Source organism: Ascidia mentula, chromosome 3 (assembly GCF_947561715.1).
Source record: "Ascidia mentula chromosome 3, kaAscMent1.1, whole genome shotgun sequence".
NCBI lineage: Eukaryota > Metazoa > Chordata > Ascidiacea > Phlebobranchia > Ascidiidae > Ascidia > Ascidia mentula.
The window spans coordinates 11,295,119-11,316,483 of record NC_138568.1 but is presented as its reverse complement, the minus strand read 5'-3'; the positions used below and the strand labels follow the sequence as shown (position 1 = coordinate 11,316,483).

The 21,365-nt window shown below is 36.8% G+C and overlaps 3 protein-coding genes across 6 annotated transcripts; 2 read left to right on the top strand and 1 right to left on the bottom strand.

Moving 5' to 3' along the window:
* Positions 1-1,126: 1,126 nt before the first annotated feature.
* Positions 1,127-6,415, top strand: LOC145894317 (protein-glutamine gamma-glutamyltransferase K-like). Of its 2 annotated transcripts, none has more exons than XM_082982864.1 (17): positions 1,127-1,332; positions 1,571-1,637; positions 1,796-1,985; positions 2,100-2,200; positions 2,384-2,536; positions 2,633-2,751; positions 2,818-2,937; positions 3,062-3,224; positions 3,287-3,419; positions 3,734-3,881; positions 4,105-4,195; positions 4,507-4,617; positions 4,771-4,922; positions 4,982-5,051; positions 5,130-5,347; positions 5,399-5,539; positions 5,736-6,415. In XM_082982864.1, the coding sequence occupies exons 2-17, from the start codon at positions 1,607-1,609 to the stop codon at positions 5,868-5,870; spliced, it is 2,076 nt and encodes a 691-aa protein (XP_082838990.1). In that variant the 5' UTR covers positions 1,127-1,332; positions 1,571-1,606; the 3' UTR covers positions 5,871-6,415. The 2 variants fall into 2 exon arrangements, with proteins under 2 accessions (XP_082838990.1, XP_082838989.1); XM_082982863.1 differs by having other exon boundaries at positions 1,129-1,332; positions 1,796-1,972; positions 2,093-2,200.
* Positions 6,416-8,064: 1,649 nt separating this feature from the next.
* Positions 8,065-18,980, top strand: LOC145895381 (2-oxoglutarate dehydrogenase complex component E1-like). 2 transcript variants are annotated; one of them, XM_082984186.1, is made up of 21 exons: positions 8,065-8,378; positions 9,152-9,340; positions 10,639-10,771; positions 11,450-11,550; positions 11,611-11,765; positions 11,840-11,986; positions 12,051-12,133; positions 12,194-12,310; positions 12,590-12,705; positions 13,479-13,594; positions 13,670-13,766; positions 14,049-14,129; positions 14,549-14,671; positions 14,890-15,078; positions 15,536-15,723; positions 16,098-16,225; positions 16,587-16,765; positions 16,968-17,168; positions 17,706-17,942; positions 18,461-18,615; positions 18,703-18,980. In XM_082984186.1, exons 1-21 carry the CDS (start codon positions 8,112-8,114, stop codon positions 18,803-18,805), a joined length of 3,105 nt encoding a protein of 1,034 aa, XP_082840312.1. In that variant the 5' UTR covers positions 8,065-8,111; the 3' UTR covers positions 18,806-18,980. The 2 variants fall into 2 exon arrangements, with proteins under 2 accessions (XP_082840312.1, XP_082840313.1); XM_082984187.1 differs by lacking the exon at positions 10,639-10,771 and adding an exon at positions 10,109-10,211.
* A 624-nt stretch (positions 18,981-19,604) lies between these two features.
* Positions 19,605-20,858, bottom strand: LOC145894346 (oligosaccharyltransferase complex subunit ostc-like). Of its 2 annotated transcripts, XM_082982902.1 has the most exons (5): positions 20,792-20,858; positions 20,442-20,600; positions 20,153-20,246; positions 19,895-20,092; positions 19,605-19,834 (listed from the first exon to the last, which is right to left on the bottom strand). In XM_082982902.1, exons 2-5 carry the CDS (start codon positions 20,578-20,580, stop codon positions 19,816-19,818), a joined length of 450 nt encoding a protein of 149 aa, XP_082839028.1. In that variant the 5' UTR covers positions 20,581-20,600; positions 20,792-20,858; the 3' UTR covers positions 19,605-19,815. The 2 variants fall into 2 exon arrangements, with proteins under 2 accessions (XP_082839028.1, XP_082839027.1); XM_082982901.1 differs by lacking the exon at positions 20,792-20,858 and having other exon boundaries at positions 20,442-20,782.
* Positions 20,859-21,365: the final 507 nt, after the last annotated feature.

The following is a 21,365-nucleotide window of genomic DNA, read 5'->3' as shown; positions in this document are numbered from 1 at the left end:
GCATTGGTTTCTGTGACGTATGTTACAAATACATCCCCCCAGATTTGCAGGTGGTGAATATACCATCAGCTGCAGGCGGATAAGAAACTGGTTAATGCGATTGAGCGAATAAAATGCACATTCAAAGTAACAATAAACGAAATTATGATGCGTTTGAGGGTAGGCCTAATCAATATTGTACAGTTTGATACAGACATTACAAAGGTAAGGTCAGAAGTTACATGCTTTATCAAACCGAAACAGTCCTAAGTTTAGTGCAAGGATGTTTTTCTAAAGGGACATGTGCGGGTAGTTGAGAGTATGTCACTCGTTTAGTAGTTTATACCTTGCATGCAACAAATGACACAGTCCCTTATCCGTGTGCCTCCGTGGAGGGCATTATGCAGACTTAAGGTTTAAGTTAAGGTTTAAATCCACACTTGGCCTCTAAAAGACGTCATTATCGCAGGAAAAACGTGTCGGTGATACGGCTACGTATAATGCGAATAAAAACATGCACAATACCAAATTAAATTGTCCTCCTGGGTCCGTTGACATGTTTGGCGGACCGTCATCAATGCGACAAAAGTTATGTAGTTTTCAGTGGGCGAATTATGAACACGCAAGCGTAGAAATAATGGTTCTGTTATGTACAGGAAGTCGGTAAAACGTTAAAATGCGAATTACAACATGGTTTTCGTATACTTCCGGTTTGAAACCTACAAGACAATGTAATAGACACAGAGAATCACAGCATTTTTGATACAACTTTTTCGTATCTACTGATGCCGGCCCACCTGCAAACGTGGAAAATTTCGAATCGATTTAGAACCACTGATCAACATTATATAAAGCTGAAGTTGTCTTAATTTTTTTACCGGTGCTGGCCCATAACCTAAAATGCTTCATTCACATTAAATCCGTAAATAGATGCGGAGTTCGTTGGTTCGTTGGTAAACATTACATAAATATGACAAAGAAAAGGTTTTGAAACAAAAATAATTGATCCCTACAGACAAAACAAGAGCTGTTTGTTAAACCGGAATGAGTTGGTGACGAGATAAGAGTAACTGGCGCCACCATACAAGGGCGGGAAAGTTTTTTTGTTTACGTTATGGAAACGGTTTGCCTGCCTGCAGGGAATTGCGTCTAAACTTTTTTGGCCGAAATGGGGGTATTCGTCAATTCGTGTGTGCAATCTAAGTTTAGCATGTTGGTGTTGATAAAAATGTTAAACAAGTATGACGGTTCCTGCAATGAACGCCGAATACGTCGTAGCGGAATATATTGTTTGTGGGGGATGGCAAGCTATCATTGATTTCATTCTGTAGTTGCCTGCTCACAACCTAAAAGGTTTATGACATTGTTGTATTGCAAACGCTACGAAGTAGCTTCTGTTTTTCGTATGACCGGTTGTGGTTTTAACCGTGCCCCGGACGATGTCTATTTCATTTCATTTTGCAGTTTTGTTTTTTTGTATTTTGTGGACGATGGCAAAAATAAAATGAATTGTGGTACCTATTATTAAGATATCTATTTACAATACATTGCGTAGTGTGCCAAATTAATATGATGATATATTAATGCACAGGATACCTTGAGTGAATAACTTGCAAAATCTGTCACAATGTCAAGAAGACGTCGCCGTACAGCAATAGGTATGAACACAAGTGAACATCTTTCATAAATACATTTAAGCACTGGTAACAACTGCTTTCCAAAAGGCTTTACGGCTAAACAGATGTCACATAAATTTTGTTTATACCCTTTTTACTTTGTACTGCTAATCAGTACAAGTTGTTCATTTCACTTGCAGAACCTTTGCTTGTGAAGTCAGTAAATTTGTTTAAGGAAGACACTGCTGAGAAGCATCATACATCAGATTATGAAAGCAGCGAAATGGTATTCAGAAGAGGTTTTCCGTTTAAACTGATGATTACACTTTCTCGTTCATTGCAATCCAATGAAAGTCTTCTGTTTGAACTAAGAATGGGTATATATTATTTGTTCTGCTTTAGTCAAATAAGAGTGATGGGTGATGATGAGAAATTTATCATGTTCCTTATTATTAATAAGTATGTTTCAAGCTAACAAGATATGTCAAATAATTTAGCTGATAGTAGAAGACCAATGTCTTATCATGGAACATTGATACGTTTGCCAAGGATTGATCCCATGCCTGATGAAGATATGGTTGGGCATAACCTCTTGGCAGCTGTTGGTAAGACCACAACATGATTTGATTGTTTTTTAGATTTTTGCACAACAAATAGTTCAGAATCAAAGTTTGTCAAAATTTAGTATTTGCCTCAACTCTACACAAACCAACAAAAAACTGATAAGCAGCAGTCAGAATCCCAGCTACCATATTGATGAACTACATTCAATACATATAACGTTGCAGGTGATATTGTTACATTGGAGGTTCACACATCAGCCAAGACTACAGGTGTAGGAAAATGGGTGCTGGCGATGAGACTGAAGATTGGTCGAAGGAGGTCGCGACCCATAAAAATTACCAGCGATCTTATTGCCATCTTTAACCCATGGTCAAAGTGTAAGTTTATGTCTGCATTTAAACACTGGTGTCAGTTAAGATGCCATTGTTGCGACAAATTAACTGATTCAGTTACTTTAAAAACTGCACACACAGTTGATCCAGTGTATTTGAGAGATGATGCATGGAAAAATGAATATGTGCTAAATGAAGAAGGCTTGCAGTTTTATGGAAATGTGAGATTTATTGGAAGGTCAGATTGGTACTTTGGCCAGGTACTTGTTTCAAAGCATTGCAAACAATAAAAAATATTTTCAATTTGCAAAATTTTGTTTCAAAAGTTTGAACCAGTTGTGATGAAAGCATGTTTGAAACTTATTCGTATGGACAGGATTCGTTATAAAGACCGCAGTGATCCTGTTTTACTCTCTAGACACATGGCAGCTCTTGTAAACAGCAATGTAAGTGCAACTACATACCAGCAGTGTCGAATAAACTCATTATGTTTTTTAGTTTTCTGTATTTTCTGTTAATTTTGGTATGGGATTCAATGAAATAATAAAACACTTTGAGAAAACACAATAGGATGATCGTGGTGTGTTGGTTGGTAACTGGAGTGGAAAATATGATGATGGCACTGATCCTTCTGACTGGATTGGAAGTGTGGAAATTTTGAAAGAGTTCATAGAAACTAATGATTCTGTGAAATATGGTCAGTGTTGGGTATTTGCTGGTGTTTTGGCTACAGGTTGGTATATCATGGGACAAATACACTCTCACACATGTTTGTATCATATTTTTTTTTTCAAGTTCTTCGTTGCATGGGAATCCCGAACAGATGTGTAACAAACTTTAAATCTGCCCACGACACTGAAAGCAATTTAGCAATTGATTACAGATATGATGAAAATGGAAAGAGTTTAAGCAAGGAAGACTCCATTTGGTAAAATCAAATGAAATTATTTTTGTTAGATTAATAAAGTTCTAACCAAATTGTTGAAAAATTTCACCCTTTAATATTGGTGTGTCCATGACATAGTAATCATCACATTAAAGGTAGCTTGTGAAATTGCAGTTCTTGACCAAAAATTTTTAGTTTGGAAAGAAATGGCTTGAAATATTTAAAAAAAAAAAAAATTTGATTAAAAAATACCAAGAAAAACATGGATTTCCTTGCCCCTTGTCTCATACCTTTTTGCAATGTTGCCATTTGCCACAAAACTAGCCTACTATGAACTAGTTTGACAATTTCTTAAGGAACTTCCATGTTTGGAATGATGTATGGATGGCACGTGATGACCTGCCAGAGGGGTTTGGTGGTTGGCAAGCACTGGATGCTACACCCCAGGAAGTAAGCGATCAAAAGTTCCAGTGTGGGCCGATGTCCATACATGCTATTAAGGAGGTGAGCTCCATTTATTCCTGCATGTTGCAACCTGTTGCTTAAAAGAAACAGTCAAGAAATTCTTTTAAATACTGGTGCCAATTTAATGTCCAGTTTGTTTTGAAGTAACTGCATAATTTTGTTTGCTTTTATACATCAAAGAATATTTTTATCATTTACAATGTCATTGCTGGTTTTGAACCCATTGGATGAATTGAAAGTAGGCTATTGTACATTTTTGCAGGGTCAACTTCAATATGAATATGATGGTGTTTTTATCTATTCTGAGGTTAATGGTGTGGAGCGACACTGGCAGAAAACTGAAATTGGAGATGGTAATAAGTATTTTTTACATTTATTTTACTCTCCTTGCAATTCTCTATGTAAAGTAAACCTCAGTTCAGAATCAAGTAATCCAGGTCTTCATCAATTCAAGATAAAGGCTCATTTTTCATCTCATAATGTAAATTTGGGTCGATTTACTGCTGCAAACTTGCCACCGTACACCAAACCATGTTCCTGTTACATGTTTGTTCCCAAAAAACAAAAAAGTTTTTGGCATTAAAATTTGGCATTTGTGTTAATTGCTACTGGCAAATTTAATCCAAATTAACCCAGGTTTTCTCTTAATAATATTTGTTTCTAGGTTGGATAGAGATTGGTGTGGATACATCAAGCATTGGTCAAAAAATGAGCACCAAAGCAATTGGATCTTGGAAAAGGGAGGATGTAACAGACCAATACAAATATAAAGAAGGCAGGCAATTTAAGGCATAGAGTTCTAAATATTAAAAAGATTCCGGATGTAAAAGCTTTTTTTTGCGGGAAATTAGTTTTTTAAGCTCCAACTATGGCAGAATAGAATATATCAAATAGTTGATGACAACATTTCATTTAATAATATCAACAGGTTCAAAAGAAGAAGAACTCTCTTTCGAAATTGCTAGAAAGTATGGCAAATTTGTTTACACCACAAAAAAAGAAACAAAACAAGTCATCAAGTTTATATCTGGTGCCCCTGACTCTGTGGACTTTGGAAAAGATATTATATTTACTGTTAAGGTATTTCTGCAACTCCTGGGGGATTTTGTTGTGAAATGTAACAAGCAATATTTTTTTAGCTTCAAAACCAGACAAAAACTGCTCAAAGCATTTTTTTAAATGTTGTGGCCAAAACAATGCAGTACAATGGTAAGACAAATGTGTCTCAATGTGTCAGACTTCATGTGTCAAAATGCACAACTAAAATATCTCTTATTTCATTTTCAGGCTCAATTGTGGAACAAATTATGGAAAAGCGCTTCAAGGGAAGTGTGGCTGGCTCAAAAACACAGGAATATACATTGTCAATTTCAGTGAAAGAATACTTACCCACTTTAAAGGACAAAAACAGTGTCAAGTTTTTCTTCATGGGGGGAGTACCTGATACCCAGACTTTTGCCTATCAGGATGTTGTTGATTTTGTTCGACCAAGTTTAAAACTTGAGGTAATCCTGTATATTTTTGGTTTGGATTAGTAGTTAGAATGTTTGTTTCAGGTCCCATCATCAGCGAAACTTGGCAGACAAGTGAAAGTTAAAGTGTCTTTCACTAATCCACTCTTTGTGCCATTAGAAGGGGGTCGTTTTAGGTTTGAGGGTGGTGGTATAAAGGAGGCTATACTAAAGAAGGTTGACAAGGTAACTTTAGTTTCATTGCCAAAATGTTTTTGTTAATAAAACTTGGAAACAATTTCACTTGAAATAGTGATTTATTCCCCAATGGTTACTTGCCTACATTTAAATTTGAATTTCATAAATTCATATCTGTTGTTACAAAAATGAGCTCTATTAGTTTTTTTTGAAATTCTATCCAACAATGTGTTTTACCTCATAGATAAAAGCACATGGCTTGTGCTCAGTTGATGTCAACATAAAACCACGCAAGCTGGGTGTCAGAAAATTAATTGTCGGTTTCTCTTCCAAGCAAATGCAAGGTTTACAAGGAACAGCTGAGATTAATGTTTTGTAAAGTGATTTTATCTGTGTTTGAACCTATTACAAATTTGCACCAGAGGTTTTAAACCAATTTATTTGATATGGCTGTCAAACAGTCTTTTAAGTACAATAGTACATTCCCAGTATGTTGTATACTTTTATGGTTCCTTTATATTCAGGCTTTAAATATTTACGTATGCAGAAATTCTACATATGCATAAGCTTGTGTATTTACATATTGCATTAGGTTTGTTGTATTGCAATTATGGGATTTTGATTTATTACTGTTTTTTTTTGTGAACAAAAACAATCCGTATCATATTGCTGTTTTTACCCTGACTAAAAATGAGTTTGATGATTGTATTTATTTCTAAATTTATCGTCACACTTCGATCAATTTGAATTGTACACAGATTTTGTCACAAAAGTTTAGCGTTTTATGTTCACTGCAACAACATAGTATTATGCAGGATGAATTACATGGGAAAATAATACACCACATTCCTAAATTTTATTTTGTTATTAGTAGTAAAGCATTGTCCCCAAAACAGAAGGTGTTTCGTTCCTTTTCGCACTCTGCAATGCCCATTAAAGTCGTTCTTTTAACTGATCTTAAATGTCCGAAATTGGGATATCTCGGAGAGTAAGTTTCAACAGACGTTTTTTTTGTTAAGGTGCAAAATCTAGGAGATAACTAGTGGGAATAGAAAATCTAATCAGCTAATCATGCCGAAAAAGACGTTTCAAACGCTAAACTGTGTTCATCATCAGTGCCCACCTCCTCGCGCGCCTTGCTTCAATTCAATCCTGCTCACGCGTAATAGAGAGATAAAGCTTTTGTAAAAGTGTTTTATCACCAACGAGACGCCAGTCGACACAACTTTAAACGATCATAACCGTTTTCTTAAATGGATTTCGACGATTTTTGTACAAGTTGCATAGAATGGCATGTGGTTTAAAAAAAATAAAAAAAAACAATTTATGTAACGAATATTAATTTACTTTGTCATAAATCGGTCATAACTACTTTTTGTCAAACCTTGGCCACGACTATTCATACACCGTTGGAAACTACATTAAAAACCCTTTCCAACCATACCAAACTTGTCTAATTATCCACCGGAATGTACGCCTACTGACAGAACATTATTCATAACCGTCATAAAAAATACACTTTTTCGTTGTTTTAGGATGATCGTTGGATCCGTTCGCAACAGACGCTGCGCAGGTAAAGACTGGCCTGACATTATAAGATATGGGATAAAAGCAGTAACCCGTATTGCAGTTTTGTAGTTATGGATCAGCACTGGAACCAGAAACGCACTTCAAAGCGATATAATTGTAAAATGCGGTGTAAATTTGAATTTTGTGATTGCGTGGCAGACGTTGATTTAAAATCCATGGCGTTGCGCTGTTTTTCTGTTAGCTATTCTAGAATACCACAACACAATGTTGGAACAGCTAAATCGTTTAAAAACTTTACTTTTAACTTTAAACTGTCTTAATCAAATTGGATTCAAACTATACCAACAAACACCCAAAGTTCATAACAGTTTGACAAGCTACGATGTCTTTTAACACTTTTATTAGGCTTGTTATATTTCTTCTATGTGGAAGAGCAAGAACATAACCGTGTGTAGTCTTGCGTGACGTTAGATGAAACAAATACACCGTAACGACGATTGCTGATGAAAAGGTCACCGGTGTCGTTTTTCAGGCCCTATGGATGGATGATCAGCGGAATAAAGTTCAGTGCGCGCGCGCCTTATATGTGGTAAGGTGTTTACTGCTAGTGTTGTTGGAGCTCTTCGAAAGATTCTATGTTCAAGTCTTTATAGTAAATTGATAATTAGAATATAATAGATGTCTAGGGGCCTGCTATATTTGCCACATTGCCAGTAAGGAGTTTGCTGACAAAATGCCTACATGTTTTTTCTTGTTGATATGTTTACAACAACACAAGAAATGAAGAATCAGTATTTAGAATGAAGTGTTTTTACCAAAGTGTACAATTTTGGACACAAAACATTGACGTCAAAATAGGATATGTCTAATCAATGCAAATAATGGCAATTTGTTTTTTGTAGTCTTGGTTTTGTAATGCTATAGGTCAAGAACCGTCTTCAAAGAAGCGACTATTACACACCACGTAACTAGTATACATATTTTTAAATGATTTTTATGATGTTTTTCAATATGTAACAAATGTTTGTTTTATTTACAGAATTTGTAAAAACTAGGTTTAAGCATAACTTGAACTGGCCTAATTTGAGTTATGCTAAGGTCAAGAAGGCCCTTTCTGCTTCTGCAGAAAGCTGTATCATCAACCAAAACTCATCAACTTTTGTTGAGAAATGGTAATTGTCACAAAAAGTCTCAAGGCGTTATAGGTAACAGGCAGTATTCAAGCACATCCAAATCTACTCACAACCGAGCTGCTGCTGCTGCAGCCAAAGCTGAACCATTTATCAATGGCAGTAATGCCGTATATGTTGAGGATATGTATGAAAGTTGGTTAAAAGATCCAACAAGTGTTCACCCAGTAAGTAGTATTTTTTTATTTTTGGTTAGCATTGATTTAAGTTTGATAATAAACATGTCTGTGTTCATTCGATACAAACCATACCCATGTTTCATCTTATTTACTGGTATGACTGACACAAAACATCTGTGTATGTCACACTAAATTTTATTTCATCATGTTGAATTGTTTAAACCGAATAAAGAATTCTCTTTTTGACAAAATTTGACAGAAAGAATCTGACCACAAACTTGTCAAGCAAGCAATGACTTGCTGGGTTACTTGGGTAAAACAAATTGTCTGCCACACCTTATCACGCCCGTCTGCGTGAGCCAATCAGGGCGCGTCTGTTGATCGGTGCAATCCAACGCTGCACTTGCGACATACAATATATGCCGCGGGAGGTATCGTCGCGGCTGATATTTTTCCCTTTGGATTGTCTCGCATGGTAAAATAACCCGCGCTTGTTATTATCACGTGAACGTGCCGACCAAAAATAATTGTAAACTTGCACGCAGTGGTCGTGATTGCTGTAGAAGGCTCAGTAATGTAAGCGTTGATATCACGAATTGCTGATGTGTGTGAGAGAATTTCCCACCGAAAATAGAATAGTTCCGTGCTTGTAGAAGGCGTTTAAAAACATTTAGTCAACCCACTTCTTTATCATTTATTATCAGTGTTTCTTTGCCACAATGCTTGCTCTTTCAAAGAGTTTTTAATTAACGTCTTGGTGTTTCTGTTAAAGGTTTACCGGAGCGGTTGAAGTCTGTAAAATTATTTTTTTTAATTTGCAGTCTTGGAATTCTTATTTTCGAAGTGTAAATGCGGATGTTCCTCCTGGCCAAGCATACCAAACCCCACCTACTCTTGGTGGCTCGACGTCATTTGCACCACCCTTATCTTCAACCCCTGTGGATGTTGAAAAAATCAGGGATGTTGTAGATGAACATCTTTCTGTACAAGCCCTTATCAGAGGATATCAGGTATATTTCTGGTTAAACCTTGTCCTTTTGGACAAGGAATTCCATCATGACAGACACGGGCGCCAGGTTTTTGGAATACTTTTTTGTGCCCCAAAGCCAGTAACGTCACGCAACATTGTTACGTGACAAATGATTCTGTATTTTTCTATAGTTTAGGTAGTATTTGTGAACTTTCTGTTAGTCACACAAAATTACGTTAAGCGGATCGCAAAATAATTTTGGACAGCTGCCCAACTATACAACCATTGAAAGTTGTTTACGTAACATTCCGCAGACTTCGTCGCATATCAAATGGACATGCGATTTTTAACGAGGTTTTTGATACGCGCAACATTAAATAACGAATTGGAAGTTCAACGAATGTCATCATTTTATCTACTCGTCGCGTTCATTACGCCTCCATACGTATATGCTAAAAACGAGTTTGCGGCACCTTGTACTTGACGCATGGTTAAACGCATATATATATACATATATGTGAATATATGTATGCAGTATGTAGTATGTTAGTTTGAACAATTGTGTACCCTTGTTTCACATGGTTTAGTTTGCTCATTTAGGTATACATGTGGTCTCATTGGAAACGCGTTAATTCGCTGATTAAGTGTTTGCAATCAAGTATTTGATGATATTATGGTCATTTTACCTTGTATGTAGGTAATCTACATTCCAGAGGCATCAAAATAATCTATACAATATGTGTACTCATACAATGTGATGACAAAGTCACTTTGCTGCTTGTTACATTTTACATGTCATTGTGCACAGATTCGTGGGCATAGTATAGCTCAGTTGGACCCCCTTGGTATTCTAGATGCAGATTTGGATTCAACCATCCCACCAGAGTTGTCTCTAAACAGTTATAGTTTGGGTAGGAATAGAAATGGTTTCATATGTAAGAGATCAATTTGCACCGGAGGCAATTCTTTGGAAAACCAGAGCAATGGTTTATGCAAAATACCAAAGCCACTAAAAAAATAACACTGTGTAATGTAATTTCTTCTGGTGCAAACTTGCTTTAAATTACCAACAAGATTGGCAAATTGGTATGTTTGAGCACCACTGACATTCCTGTGACACAAACAGCATGTCCAAACCAACAGGTCCTCATTGTATGATTTCACTTTTTTATTTGTCATGTTTTCAGCATTGTGTCATGTACATGTTGATGCATCATGGGTTGTTTGTTTTATTTGTTTGAAAACTCCCCTGTTTCAGGCACAGTTTAGATATCTGGAAGTTATATTCAGCCACCCTACCTAAACTTTTCGCTCAAAGAGCATTTTGAAATCATGCAGATACGCGGCCATTTACTGAGCAACTTGGACCCACTTGGAATATCACAAACTGGCAGAAGTGAAATGAAACATTTTCAAAACAATGACAAGTTATCAAGAAGCATGCTTGTTCTTGGAAGAGAAAACCCATTTGGTAGCAGTCAAATAGAAAGTCTATTAAGTGTGTGTGCATGCTGTGGAGCTGACAATGTTTTGCAGTAAATTTATTATTAAATACTGAACTATGTATTAGTTTAATTGCAGTGTGGTGCTTTTGACTTACTCGTTTATTGTGCAATTCAATCATACAGAAAACAAATTACAAGGCATATTGTGCAAAAACAAGTAACTTCATGATGACAGTGGTGACTAATCCTGTTGTTTCAGAAACAAGTGTAGTAGTTTGATCATTTACTGTTAAGCCTAATTTTCTTTTTAAATGTTTCAAAAGTTTGTATAAATGATATTGTAAAACGTAAACCGAAAGTATTTGTTGCACGAACCATTTGCTATATTGCTTCTAAACATGTAGGTTTTTTAACAGTGGCGTATTTGCATTTAATGTGGTGTTTTGTTTTGCATTATGTGTGCTGTTTTTTTAATTTTTCATATTATCCCTTGCTACATTATCAGTGTCTGACATTTTCGCTAGAGTTTTTAATTACACACCTGTACATGCTTTGCAATTGATTTGCATGATGCAGTGTTAGTGGTGTTTAGACATACAAACTTGCGGCCCCTGACTATTATCATAATAAGTGATTTAAAACATATGCACAATATTGTGTATGCATCACTGCCACATAGTTTATAACATTATTTATCTTTCTAGGTGAAGCAGAAATGGACAAAATATATCAACTGCCTAAGACCACCATGATCGGAGGAGCAGAAAATGCTTTACCCCTAAAAGAAATTGTCAAAAGATTGGAGGTACATAGAGCATTATTTTCCTTGAAGTTTAGAAGAGTTATTTCAATCATTATTTTGCAGAACACTTACTGCCAAAACATTGGTGTTGAGTACATGTTCATTAATAACTATGAGCAGTGCAACTGGATTAGACAACAGTTTGAAGTCCCAGGTGTAACACAGCTGAAAGATGCAGAAAAACTCCTAGCATGGCAGCGTGTTTTAAGATCAACCAAGTATGATATATTATTGTTGCCTCGTATCACTTAATTTAACCACACCCTGGAAATCGTTTTGTTTTCTGTAAAAGGTTTGAGGAATTTTTGGCTAAGAAGTGGACAAGTGAAAAACGGTTTGGACTGGAAGGATGTGAAATTCTAATTCCTGGTTTGAAAACAATTATTGATTCTGCCTCAAATCAGGGTGTTGACAGCTTTGTACTTGGAATGCCCCACAGGTAAGATTGGGTGCTAAGACTTTTTCTTGACCTTACTATCAATGCACCCTTTGTGATTTACTAGAGGACGGTTAAACGTGCTTGCTAACGTCATTAGAAAGGATTTGGATCAAATTTTCTGTCAATTTGACAGCAATCTTCGTGCAGGTTACTTACATCAGCTTGACCTAATATGCAACCAAGTTGCTAATCTGTGCTACTTGTTAGGTGACGAAGGTTCGGGTGACGTCAAATACCATCTGGGAATGTCACATCAACGCATCAATCATGTGACCAATAAACTCATAAACCTATCGTTGGTTGCCAATCCCTCCCATTTAGAAGGTAATTAACAACCTCTGAGCCACAGCATTATTTCATTAACTGACAATTGCCCAAGTGACGTTACTTTACTACAGTATAGAATTTCCGCTTGCAATTAAACCCAGCCTTGCAACATTGTAAACCAGTCCTGAAAGATGTTTGTTTGGATAAAATTTAAAGTTTATACCAAACTTCTTTTTACTGACTGTTACCTTTCTGTAGCAGTATTGTAAATATAATAAACGTAGTGGTAGGAACTCAGTGCTGTCTTTGGTTTAACAAAATGGTTCTAACTTGCAGCTGTGGATCCGGTTGTTCAAGGTAAAACCAAAGCTGAACAATTTTATCGGGAAGATAATGACGGGAATAAAGTGATGTCGATACTCATGCACGGTGACGCCGCATTTTCCGGTCAGGTAAGTCAAAATGTTTGTTTAACAGAAAACTAACGATTTGAATATAAACCTTCGGCGTTTACATCCACTCACATTGAAAATCTATTGTATGAGTCCCAAATCTTGTGATGTTTGCAGTTTTCAATCATGTACACAATCATAGGCGCCTAGTTTTCAGTTTTCCAGGGGGGGCGGCTATATTATGACGTCATAATTTGTTACTATGACGTCATCAAGTATCGAAAAACTGTGTTTGAATTTCAATGCATGAGGCGTATTAGCCAAAAGGGCGGCGTTAACGATGAACACACGAGATCGGTCTACGACACAACCAATAAGAACCTGTTGGCATATTGTACTGCGAGACTGACGTTGCAACAACCGATGTCAGTTACGCAAGCGAAACTAGGTCAACATATTTTGTGTGCGTCGCGTAAGAAACACATTGTTTTTAGGTCTTTTTTCTTCGAACGTTACAAATGCGACGAGTTACATGGTGCGGACAGACGCGCGTAATAGCCACTCGTTTTTTTTTGAAAAACCTAGGGGGGGCGCCGCCCCCCCTGCCCCCCCGGACTAGGCGCCTATGTACACAATGCATAAAACCACCAGTATTAAACACAGTAGCGTAGTCAGCAAGTCACAGTGAAGGTGATATGTACGTTTGGTGTAGGCATCTACTCCTGTTATGTTACGATCGTTTACTGTGCGTCACATTTTAACACGGTTGTTCAAATAAAATGAGTTTGCTGATGGCTTTTACCCAGTTGGGATGTCACGTCTATATATTCCAGGGAGTGGTATACGAGACGTTCCACTTGAGTGATTTGCCAGCATACACAACTAATGGAACGATTCACATAGTGGTAAACAACCAAATTGGTTTCACAACTGATCCCAGGCATTCAAGGTAGGTTTGAACGTTCGTGTCAAGTTATTACAAAGAAGCAAAAGTCCTAACGTGTTTTTTTAATAATAATTGCAGATCGTCACCTTACTGTACTGACGTGGCAATGGTGGTCCGAGCCCCAATTTTCCACGTTAATGCCGATGATGTCGAAGCGGTTATGCACGTTTGCAAAGTATGAACCATTGTTATCTGTTATTCATTGTGCCTATTTATTACCGCGTGTAGAAATGTGGAACACTAGCTTAGGTTTCGGAAACGGTTTGCTCTTCCGTCCGTGCATTATGTTATATTAATCGCCTGCTGACAGACGATTGCACCAGGGCGTAGAATGCCGTGCACCGAACTGTGTGTTCGACTTTGAGGTGACCTTTACCACCAAGTGGGAATGTTCCCCATAAATAATATTTGCTTAATGCTGAGTACTATCTGCAAAACTCCACAACGTGATTTTTAGGTTGCAGCTGAATGGAGAATGAAGTTTCAAAAAGATGTTGTCATTGATTTGGTTTGCTACAGAAGAAACGGACACAACGAGGTACACTAAAATACTCTTAAAACGACCGTAGATTAGACAAATAGGTCGTTTGGTGAGTGACGAGCAAGGCTGTGTATCAAACCTAGAGGCATACATTTTGTTGAGTTTTAAAACTCATTTTGGAGCACCTGGAAATACCGTCCTATTATTCTGTTGATTGTTAAATCTTTCTGAAGTTGACCCACGTCACTTTACATTGTTGGACATACTTTTAATACGAGTCGGTGTTGTTGTTCGAGCGCTTTCGTACACTGCGCGAGTGCTTAATACAGGAGGGTAGGGTTTTTAGCTGTAATGGAATATTGCGAAATCGCTGTAACACGATAGTCGCAGTTTCCCACCCCAAGATGTGGAAATATTCTGTTATTGTTGTGTTTTCATTTCGAGCCATTGCGCAACACTTGTATGTATATATACAGATGGACGAACCGATGTTCACACAACCTCTGATGTATCAGAAGATTCGTAACCACCCGAACGTGTTTAAAATCTACACTGAAAAACTTGTGGCTGAAGGTCTCGTAAAACAAGACGATGTTGAGGTTTGTTCATAAATGTCACTGTTTATTTGCTACTCATCTCTATCATGACATTAAGCACACATTTTGTTGGATCGGTTTAAACAACTTTCTGTCACTACAAATGTAGAAATACCAAAACACTCACTGATACCTCATAAAATAAAGCACTGGTGTTTCAGTATGCAGGTTTTGTATGCATTAAAAAAACAAGTCTGATCAGTGTGACCATTTTAATGCAGACAAAGGTTAAGGAATACGATAAGATCTGCGAAGATGCGTTGGAGGCTTCAAAAAGCATCAACCAACTGAGCTTTAGATTCTGGCTAGATTCTCCTTGGAAGGGATTCTTTCAGGATCCTTACGGCACCGTTCAGTTAAAGATCGACGATACAGGAATTTCTGAGGAAAGACTCCTTCATATTGGAGAGGTTTCGGGATGAGTTGATATTTTACCACCTTATATCAAATATCCAACCTTATAAAATGATTTAGACTGAAATGCTTTTACGTCATAAATATTTATAAACATAAATTCAAACCAACAAGTTGATTCAAAACAAACAACTATTATCGTTTTGACTTGTTTTAGAAATATTATTAGTTCACGGAATTTTTTCATGGAACCCTTACAAACCGTTTAAAATTTTAATTTGTTACCAACACATTATGCAAATCATCATGATCAACAACCCTATAACCACAAACATTCTTTGAAACCAAACGACGTTTTCTAATGCGTCACATTCTGTCTCGCGGAAGTCATTGTAAACAAAACGTGACTGTAGTGAGCAGAATCAAAGGGAAAGATTTGAAAAACTTTTATTTTTGGAACAAAGTTCAACGCGACTCTTGCCAAGCCTAACCAATCCTTACTACCCTCCCCAGGCATTTTCACAACACAACGACATCAAGATCCATCCAGGTTTACGGCGTGTCATCAAATCACGTGGGGAGATGGTAAAAAATCGCACAATAGATTGGGCGTTGGGTGAAGCGATGGCGTTTGGCTCATTACTGATTGAAGGAATGCATGTAAGACTAAGCGGCCAAGACGTTGAACGGGGAACTTTCAGGTACGGAAACTGCCGCACTTATTGTATTTTCAGACCATTTTTGCATCCGTTGACTTATAATATGTGCTAATATTTGTTTAGCCCTAAAGCAAAAACTTAGAAGACTGCTTATGCGTATTTATTAAACTTGTCCTAAACTTACTTCAATGTCAATATTGCGTCGATTGACGAAGTCCCTACAAAAATTACAAACTATTCGCACCTTTATTATGACGTCGACACGAACAATATTTTGTAAAAGATAAACAAATGACGCGATATACTGACAGGTGACGTGCATCCCACGCTAAATTTATATCTATAATTATGTTGACCCTCTCGGCTGTATGTTGTATTTAGTGGTATAGAAACCAACCACGAATATTTTTGTGCAGTCATCGTCACCACGTTCTTCATGACCAAAAAGTCGACAAAAATCTGTACATCCCTCTCAACGATTTGTCCAAAGACCAGGCGAAGTACACCGTGTGCAACAGTTCCTTGTCTGAGTACGGCGTCTTAGGTGGGCGGAACAAAATTAATTATCATCATTCTGTTTGTCTTTTACTGTTGTTTGTAGTGAACTACATAACATATTTTTTGTTGCACAGCAAGCCATTAAACTGCTCTTTTCTTATGTACTGGCACGGCTAAAAAGAGCTGATTTATCAAACTTTATTTCAAAACTAGCTTTCCTGAAGTTCATCAGGTGTGAGTGACTACTCAACTTAAACAAGTGTTTGAAAAAGTTGAACAAATGTGTCCTTTTCAACAATACATAATCATATGTCTTTCCAATATTACATATAAATTATTCTAAATACTGGCAACATCCCTTTTCCTGGATAAAAAGTTGTTTGCTTAATTGAGATTTGAACTTGTAGGTTTCGAACTTGGGTACTCGATGACAAATCCAAACGCTCTAATATGCTGGGAGGCTCAATTCGGCGATTTTAACAACACTGCCCAGTGCATCATTGATCAGTTTATTTCAAGTGGTCAAGCGAAATGGATGAGAATGAGTGGTTTGGTCTTGTTGTTACCTCATGGATACGAAGGAATGGTAAGAGGATATCTTATGTTGTGAAAGTATTGGCACCTTAAAAACACTATACTGTTCGAGATTTTTAAACCTTTTCTTAGTGCACTACTAAGAAATCCGTGCATTTGTTGATGGTAAAAGAATTAATGTGAATGGTTTAAAAGGATTTAGCAAAATAAATCCTACCCAATTGTTTGTTTACATTAGCTGGATTGTTTTGCAGGGACCGGAACATTCTTCTGCTCGACCCGAAAGATTTCTTCAAATGCAAAACGACGACCCTGATCATTTCCCCGATATTAACTCGAGTGACTTCGTCGTCAGACAATTACAAGATGCGAACTGGATCATTGCCAATTGCACTACACCTGCAAATTTGTGTCACATACTGAGGAGACAATGCAAATTGCCGTTTAGAAAGCCGGTTCGTAGATCACACAAGGCTGACGACCAGTACATGCACACACCTACAAACCACCCAGACACAATAAATGAACACAAAACACATGCCATAAATTAGATCTAATGCGAGACAGGAACTTAACTATGTCACTTTTAAAAAGAATGGTGAAGTAATATCGGTCTCAATCCTTAACACTTCACCTTAGGCCGTTTTTTGTGATAAAAAATGTATTTTGCGACATATGTTGTGGCATAAAATCTATGAATCAACACAAAATGCCCAGTTACGAAGATCATCATTCCAATTCAGCAAGGTCTACTCCATGAATTCTTAAAGATCGTGAGATTGCAGACGTGCCCTAATACAATTACAAAACATTCAAAAAGCAGTGTGAATAACTTATATGAAAAAAATAACTGGTTTTGATGCCCAATGGCAAAAAATATTGTTTTCAAAACGTACAACATGAATTTAATTTTACTTTTGTATAAACTGTAGATTTGTTATGAAACTTGCAAAACTATTGTTTAACAAGAAATTTTACCCTTTGTATTTCAGTTAATCCTTTTCACGCCTAAATCATTGTTACGTCATCCACTCGCGCGATCATCGTTTGACGAAATGTTACCGGGAAGTCAATTTCAACGAATCATCCCCGATAGTGGGCCGGCATCCGAAGAACCGGAAAAAACTCGCCGAGTTATTTTCTGCACCGGCAAAGTTTATTATGACATTATCAAAGAAAGAGAGCAACGCGGTTTGACAAAAGACGTTGCCATTACTCGTGTGGAACAGGTTGGAAAACAGGGGTCGACTTTATGTTTATGGATAAATGGTGTATGACCTGGTTTCTGGAAAAGAAATGTCGATTCAAGTTTTGACTTTCTACTTTGTTCGTTGAAACTCTTGGAATTGACCGCATTTTTTATAGAAACGAAATGTGTGTTTTCCGTGTTGTCGACTAAAGCTTTTTACTGGCAAAATTTATTTTTTTAGGTTCTTTTGGTTTTCCAATACCTCCTAGAGTAGTTATAACTGATTGGTATTGGAGAGTTTTGTTTTTTTAAAAAACGTTTAAATGTAAGAATGTAATGCCGCCAAATGTTAAGTGTTTGATTTTTTGTATCTTTTACACTATTAACTATTTTGGCAACATCTAATTACCCACTAGGAGTGCAGCCAATAGAAGTTAAAACTTTAGTGCGTTACTGAGATTTTAAAATGCTGTGAACTATTTGTTCTGCAAATTGTTCTCAATAGCCGAATGTTTTCAATTAATGTGTAAACCTTTAAAGCAAGTTGTTGGTTTCTAGATTGCTCCGTTTCCCTTCGATCTAATTCACGCCGAGCTTGAAAAATATCCAAATGCAGGGATTCATTGGCTGCAAGAAGAACACAAGAATATGGGCTTTTACGACTACTGCAAACCCAGAATACGTACTGCATGTAATTGGTCCCGTCGTGTGCAGTAAGTTTTAGTAATTATTCATTGGAGTGAAGGTTATAAGCTAAAGCACACCCAAATTCAACCAAGCTTACTATTTCTGTAATGTAGTTATACTGGAAGAGCTCCGGAAGCAGCCCCTGCAGCTGGCTCCAAGTCAAAACATGCAAAAGAACACCAAAAACTGCTGGATGACGCCTTCCGGAAGCTTTAAAATGTTCCACGCACTTGAGTTCTTTTGTATTTACCGTTGTAGTCAAATTTGAAGTTAAATATGGCGTTTAAAGCAATTATTAGTTTATTCTGTAGTATAACGTGGTAGATGCTATTTTGTTAACTGATTATACCTGTAAAACGTTTCCAACTATAATAAAACGAGCGCAATTTCTCTTTTTGTGTGGAAAACAGAAAAGCGTCCGAACCCATGGTGTGGGCAAAACCTTTATGGCAATAAAACCAAAGAAATCCTGTTTTCAAGGCCCTCTGCAATAATGGACCTTCAACTGTTCCGCTTGTTCTCCAATAAGCGTTGTTGTGGCTTGTGAAAAACAATTGTTGCTCCTGAGTGGGACAGTACACAGCAAGGATTTCAATATACCCCGTGAAACTACCGAGCTCCTGTAGCTCAGTTGGCAGAGCGTTGGGCCTGGTTAGCCCAGGGTCGTGAGTTCAAACCTCACAGGGAGCTTGATTTTTCAATTCTTGCTCCGACTTGTCAGGAAAAACTGATCCAGTCAGGCTGCATTGCCTGGGCTGCCAACCCTGGATACATTAGCTGTGATTGCCAAACAAGGACCTGTGCAGTGCCAAGCCTGGATACATTAGCTTATCATGCCATTGCATGTATTAGAAACTTTAGTTTCAGGCTGAAATCTGTCAGTCTTGTTTCTGGATCGAAACGATTAAAACTGTTTAGTTTTTTCTGGTTGGGATCGTGATATTTTTTTAAATAGCGTTGCAGAACAAAAAAAAATTAGAAAATTCTTGACTTTCAATTTTCAGTCAATACAGAATACAGCAACATCGAGAACTTTATTGCCACAAACTTGTATAATTCAAAAAAGTTTTGTTACACTCAATGATTTGTATTTCGTTAACATCGTTGGTGTGATGGCTTTAAATTTATTTTTTTACAAAAGTCACATTACGTTGCTTCAGGCACAGATGCATACTCCATGACACTTGAGGCATCACTTTAACAGCTTCATATTCTGACCAACATCTTTAGGAGAGCAAATAACCTCTGCAAAATTAGCAAAACATATGAATTGTGCATAGATACACGTAAATTAATTTAACTTACGGTAGTTTCATTCTCATAAAGACTCGACTCATACCAAAACTAATTAAAACAGAAATCGCTCCAATAAACATAAGTAGCGATCTGTTAAGTTTTGGTATGTTAGGAGCATTTGACTTGTCCAAAACAATAAAGCCCAGACCTCCTAATGAGAAAAGAAATGATGATGCCAGTCCTTCCATAATATACTGACCATTGACCCTGCAGAAAATTAAAAAATTGTTACATAGGAGAAAATAAACCAGTTTTTTTTGTTCATACCTGTAAGCAAGAAAGGCAACAGGCTTTGCATTTCCCTTGTCATCAACCGTTTGACCAACACTTGGTGGTTCAACAATGACATCATAAATTATTCCTAAAAATGTTGTTTTAAAACTTACTGCACATGCAGACACACAGTTTGAACTTAACAGTTTTTTTTTTTTTATTATTTGTGAGGCTAATGACTTTCTTATAAGGCCTACACCATTTCTAATATTTTTGAATTATTAAAGTTAAAAATGTGAATATAATTTTACATTTTCATGAGTTTCATCAATGCTATGCTGACCTGCTGTCACTAGAAAGTAAGAAACCATCACACATGAAAACACCACCATTGCGGAAGGTTTGTGCAGCCAACCTGGCTTCTTTAACTTCAGGTTTGGACAAACCAAAAACTGAAATGGAGCTCCGATTATTGCCTCCATATTGATAAATAATTGGTCAACTAAAAACAACAGCTTGTAAATATCCTGATAATAAATTTCTATGTAAAAGGGATCAATTTTACAATCACAAACTTTCAACAAAGATTTTATGAAGTTTAAAATTTGCAAGGATTAGTTTATTTTGCAGCTGAAATAGTACAATATTTCAAATAAATGGGTTGCTTAGTTATTAAAAAGCAGTTACGCTCACCAAACTACAGCAGCAAGTAACCAAACCAAACGTCTCACTTGCTTTGCTTACGTGGGAGACGCGTCACTACATACGTAAAAATGAGTCACACCTAGTGGTGGAATATTACTTCAGTGTATCTTTTCAACGAAACAATTTAAATAACGAAATAAAACTTGTTTATAGTCAAGGAAACAATTTCAGCATTTGTAGTTAAGTGTGTTTTTTTGAGCAATTGTTTTCATTATTATGACGTAACACACTGGTTCTTAAACTTCTTCAGCTTGCGGTGTACCAAAAAAATTGGTCCTGTCGTGTGCAGTAAGTTTTTGTAATTATTCATTTGAGTCAAGTTTATTTCAGTGGTGGGATTCAAATTTTTCGTCAGCCGGTTCTATCACAAAAGTCATATTTTTCAGCCAGTTCTGTTACAAAAATCCATTGACAGTATACTGTTCATAACCAGTAATGCTAATCGGTTCGCTGATCTCATAAAATTTCATACGGTTCTATAGAACCGGTGCGAACCGGCTGAATCCTACCACTGGGTTATTTGCTAAAGCATACCAAAAAAATCCTGTAGATTCCCAAACCA

Bases quoted from the DNA above. Each gene is read 5' to 3' on its own strand.
- LOC145894317 (XM_082982864.1), top strand. From the start codon at position 1,607: ATGTCAAGAAGACGTCGCCGTACAGCAATAG. The intron at 1,638-1,795 runs GTATGAACACAA...TTTCACTTGCAG, and splicing joins ACGTCGCCGTACAGCAATAG to AACCTTTGCTTGTGAAGTCA. The intron at 3,225-3,286 runs GTTGGTATATCA...TTTTTTTTCAAG, and splicing joins TGCTGGTGTTTTGGCTACAG to TTCTTCGTTGCATGGGAATC.
- LOC145895381 (XM_082984186.1), top strand. From the start codon at position 8,112: ATGCTAAGGTCAAGAAGGCCCTTTCTGCTTCTGCAGAAAGCTGTATCA. The intron at 9,341-10,638 runs GTATATTTCTGG...GAAATCATGCAG, and splicing joins CCCTTATCAGAGGATATCAG to ATACGCGGCCATTTACTGAG. The intron at 17,169-17,705 runs GTTCGTAGATCA...TTTGTATTTCAG, and splicing joins AATTGCCGTTTAGAAAGCCG to TTAATCCTTTTCACGCCTAA.
- LOC145894346 (XM_082982902.1), bottom strand. From the start codon at position 20,580: ATGGAGGCAATAATCGGAGCTCCATTTCAGTTTTTGGTTTGTCCAAAC. The intron at 20,247-20,441 runs GTCAGCATAGCA...CAACATTTTTAG, and splicing joins TTACTTTCTAGTGACAGCAG to GAATAATTTATGATGTCATT. The intron at 20,093-20,152 runs GTATGAACAAAA...AATTTTCTGCAG, and splicing joins GTTGCCTTTCTTGCTTACAG to GGTCAATGGTCAGTATATTA.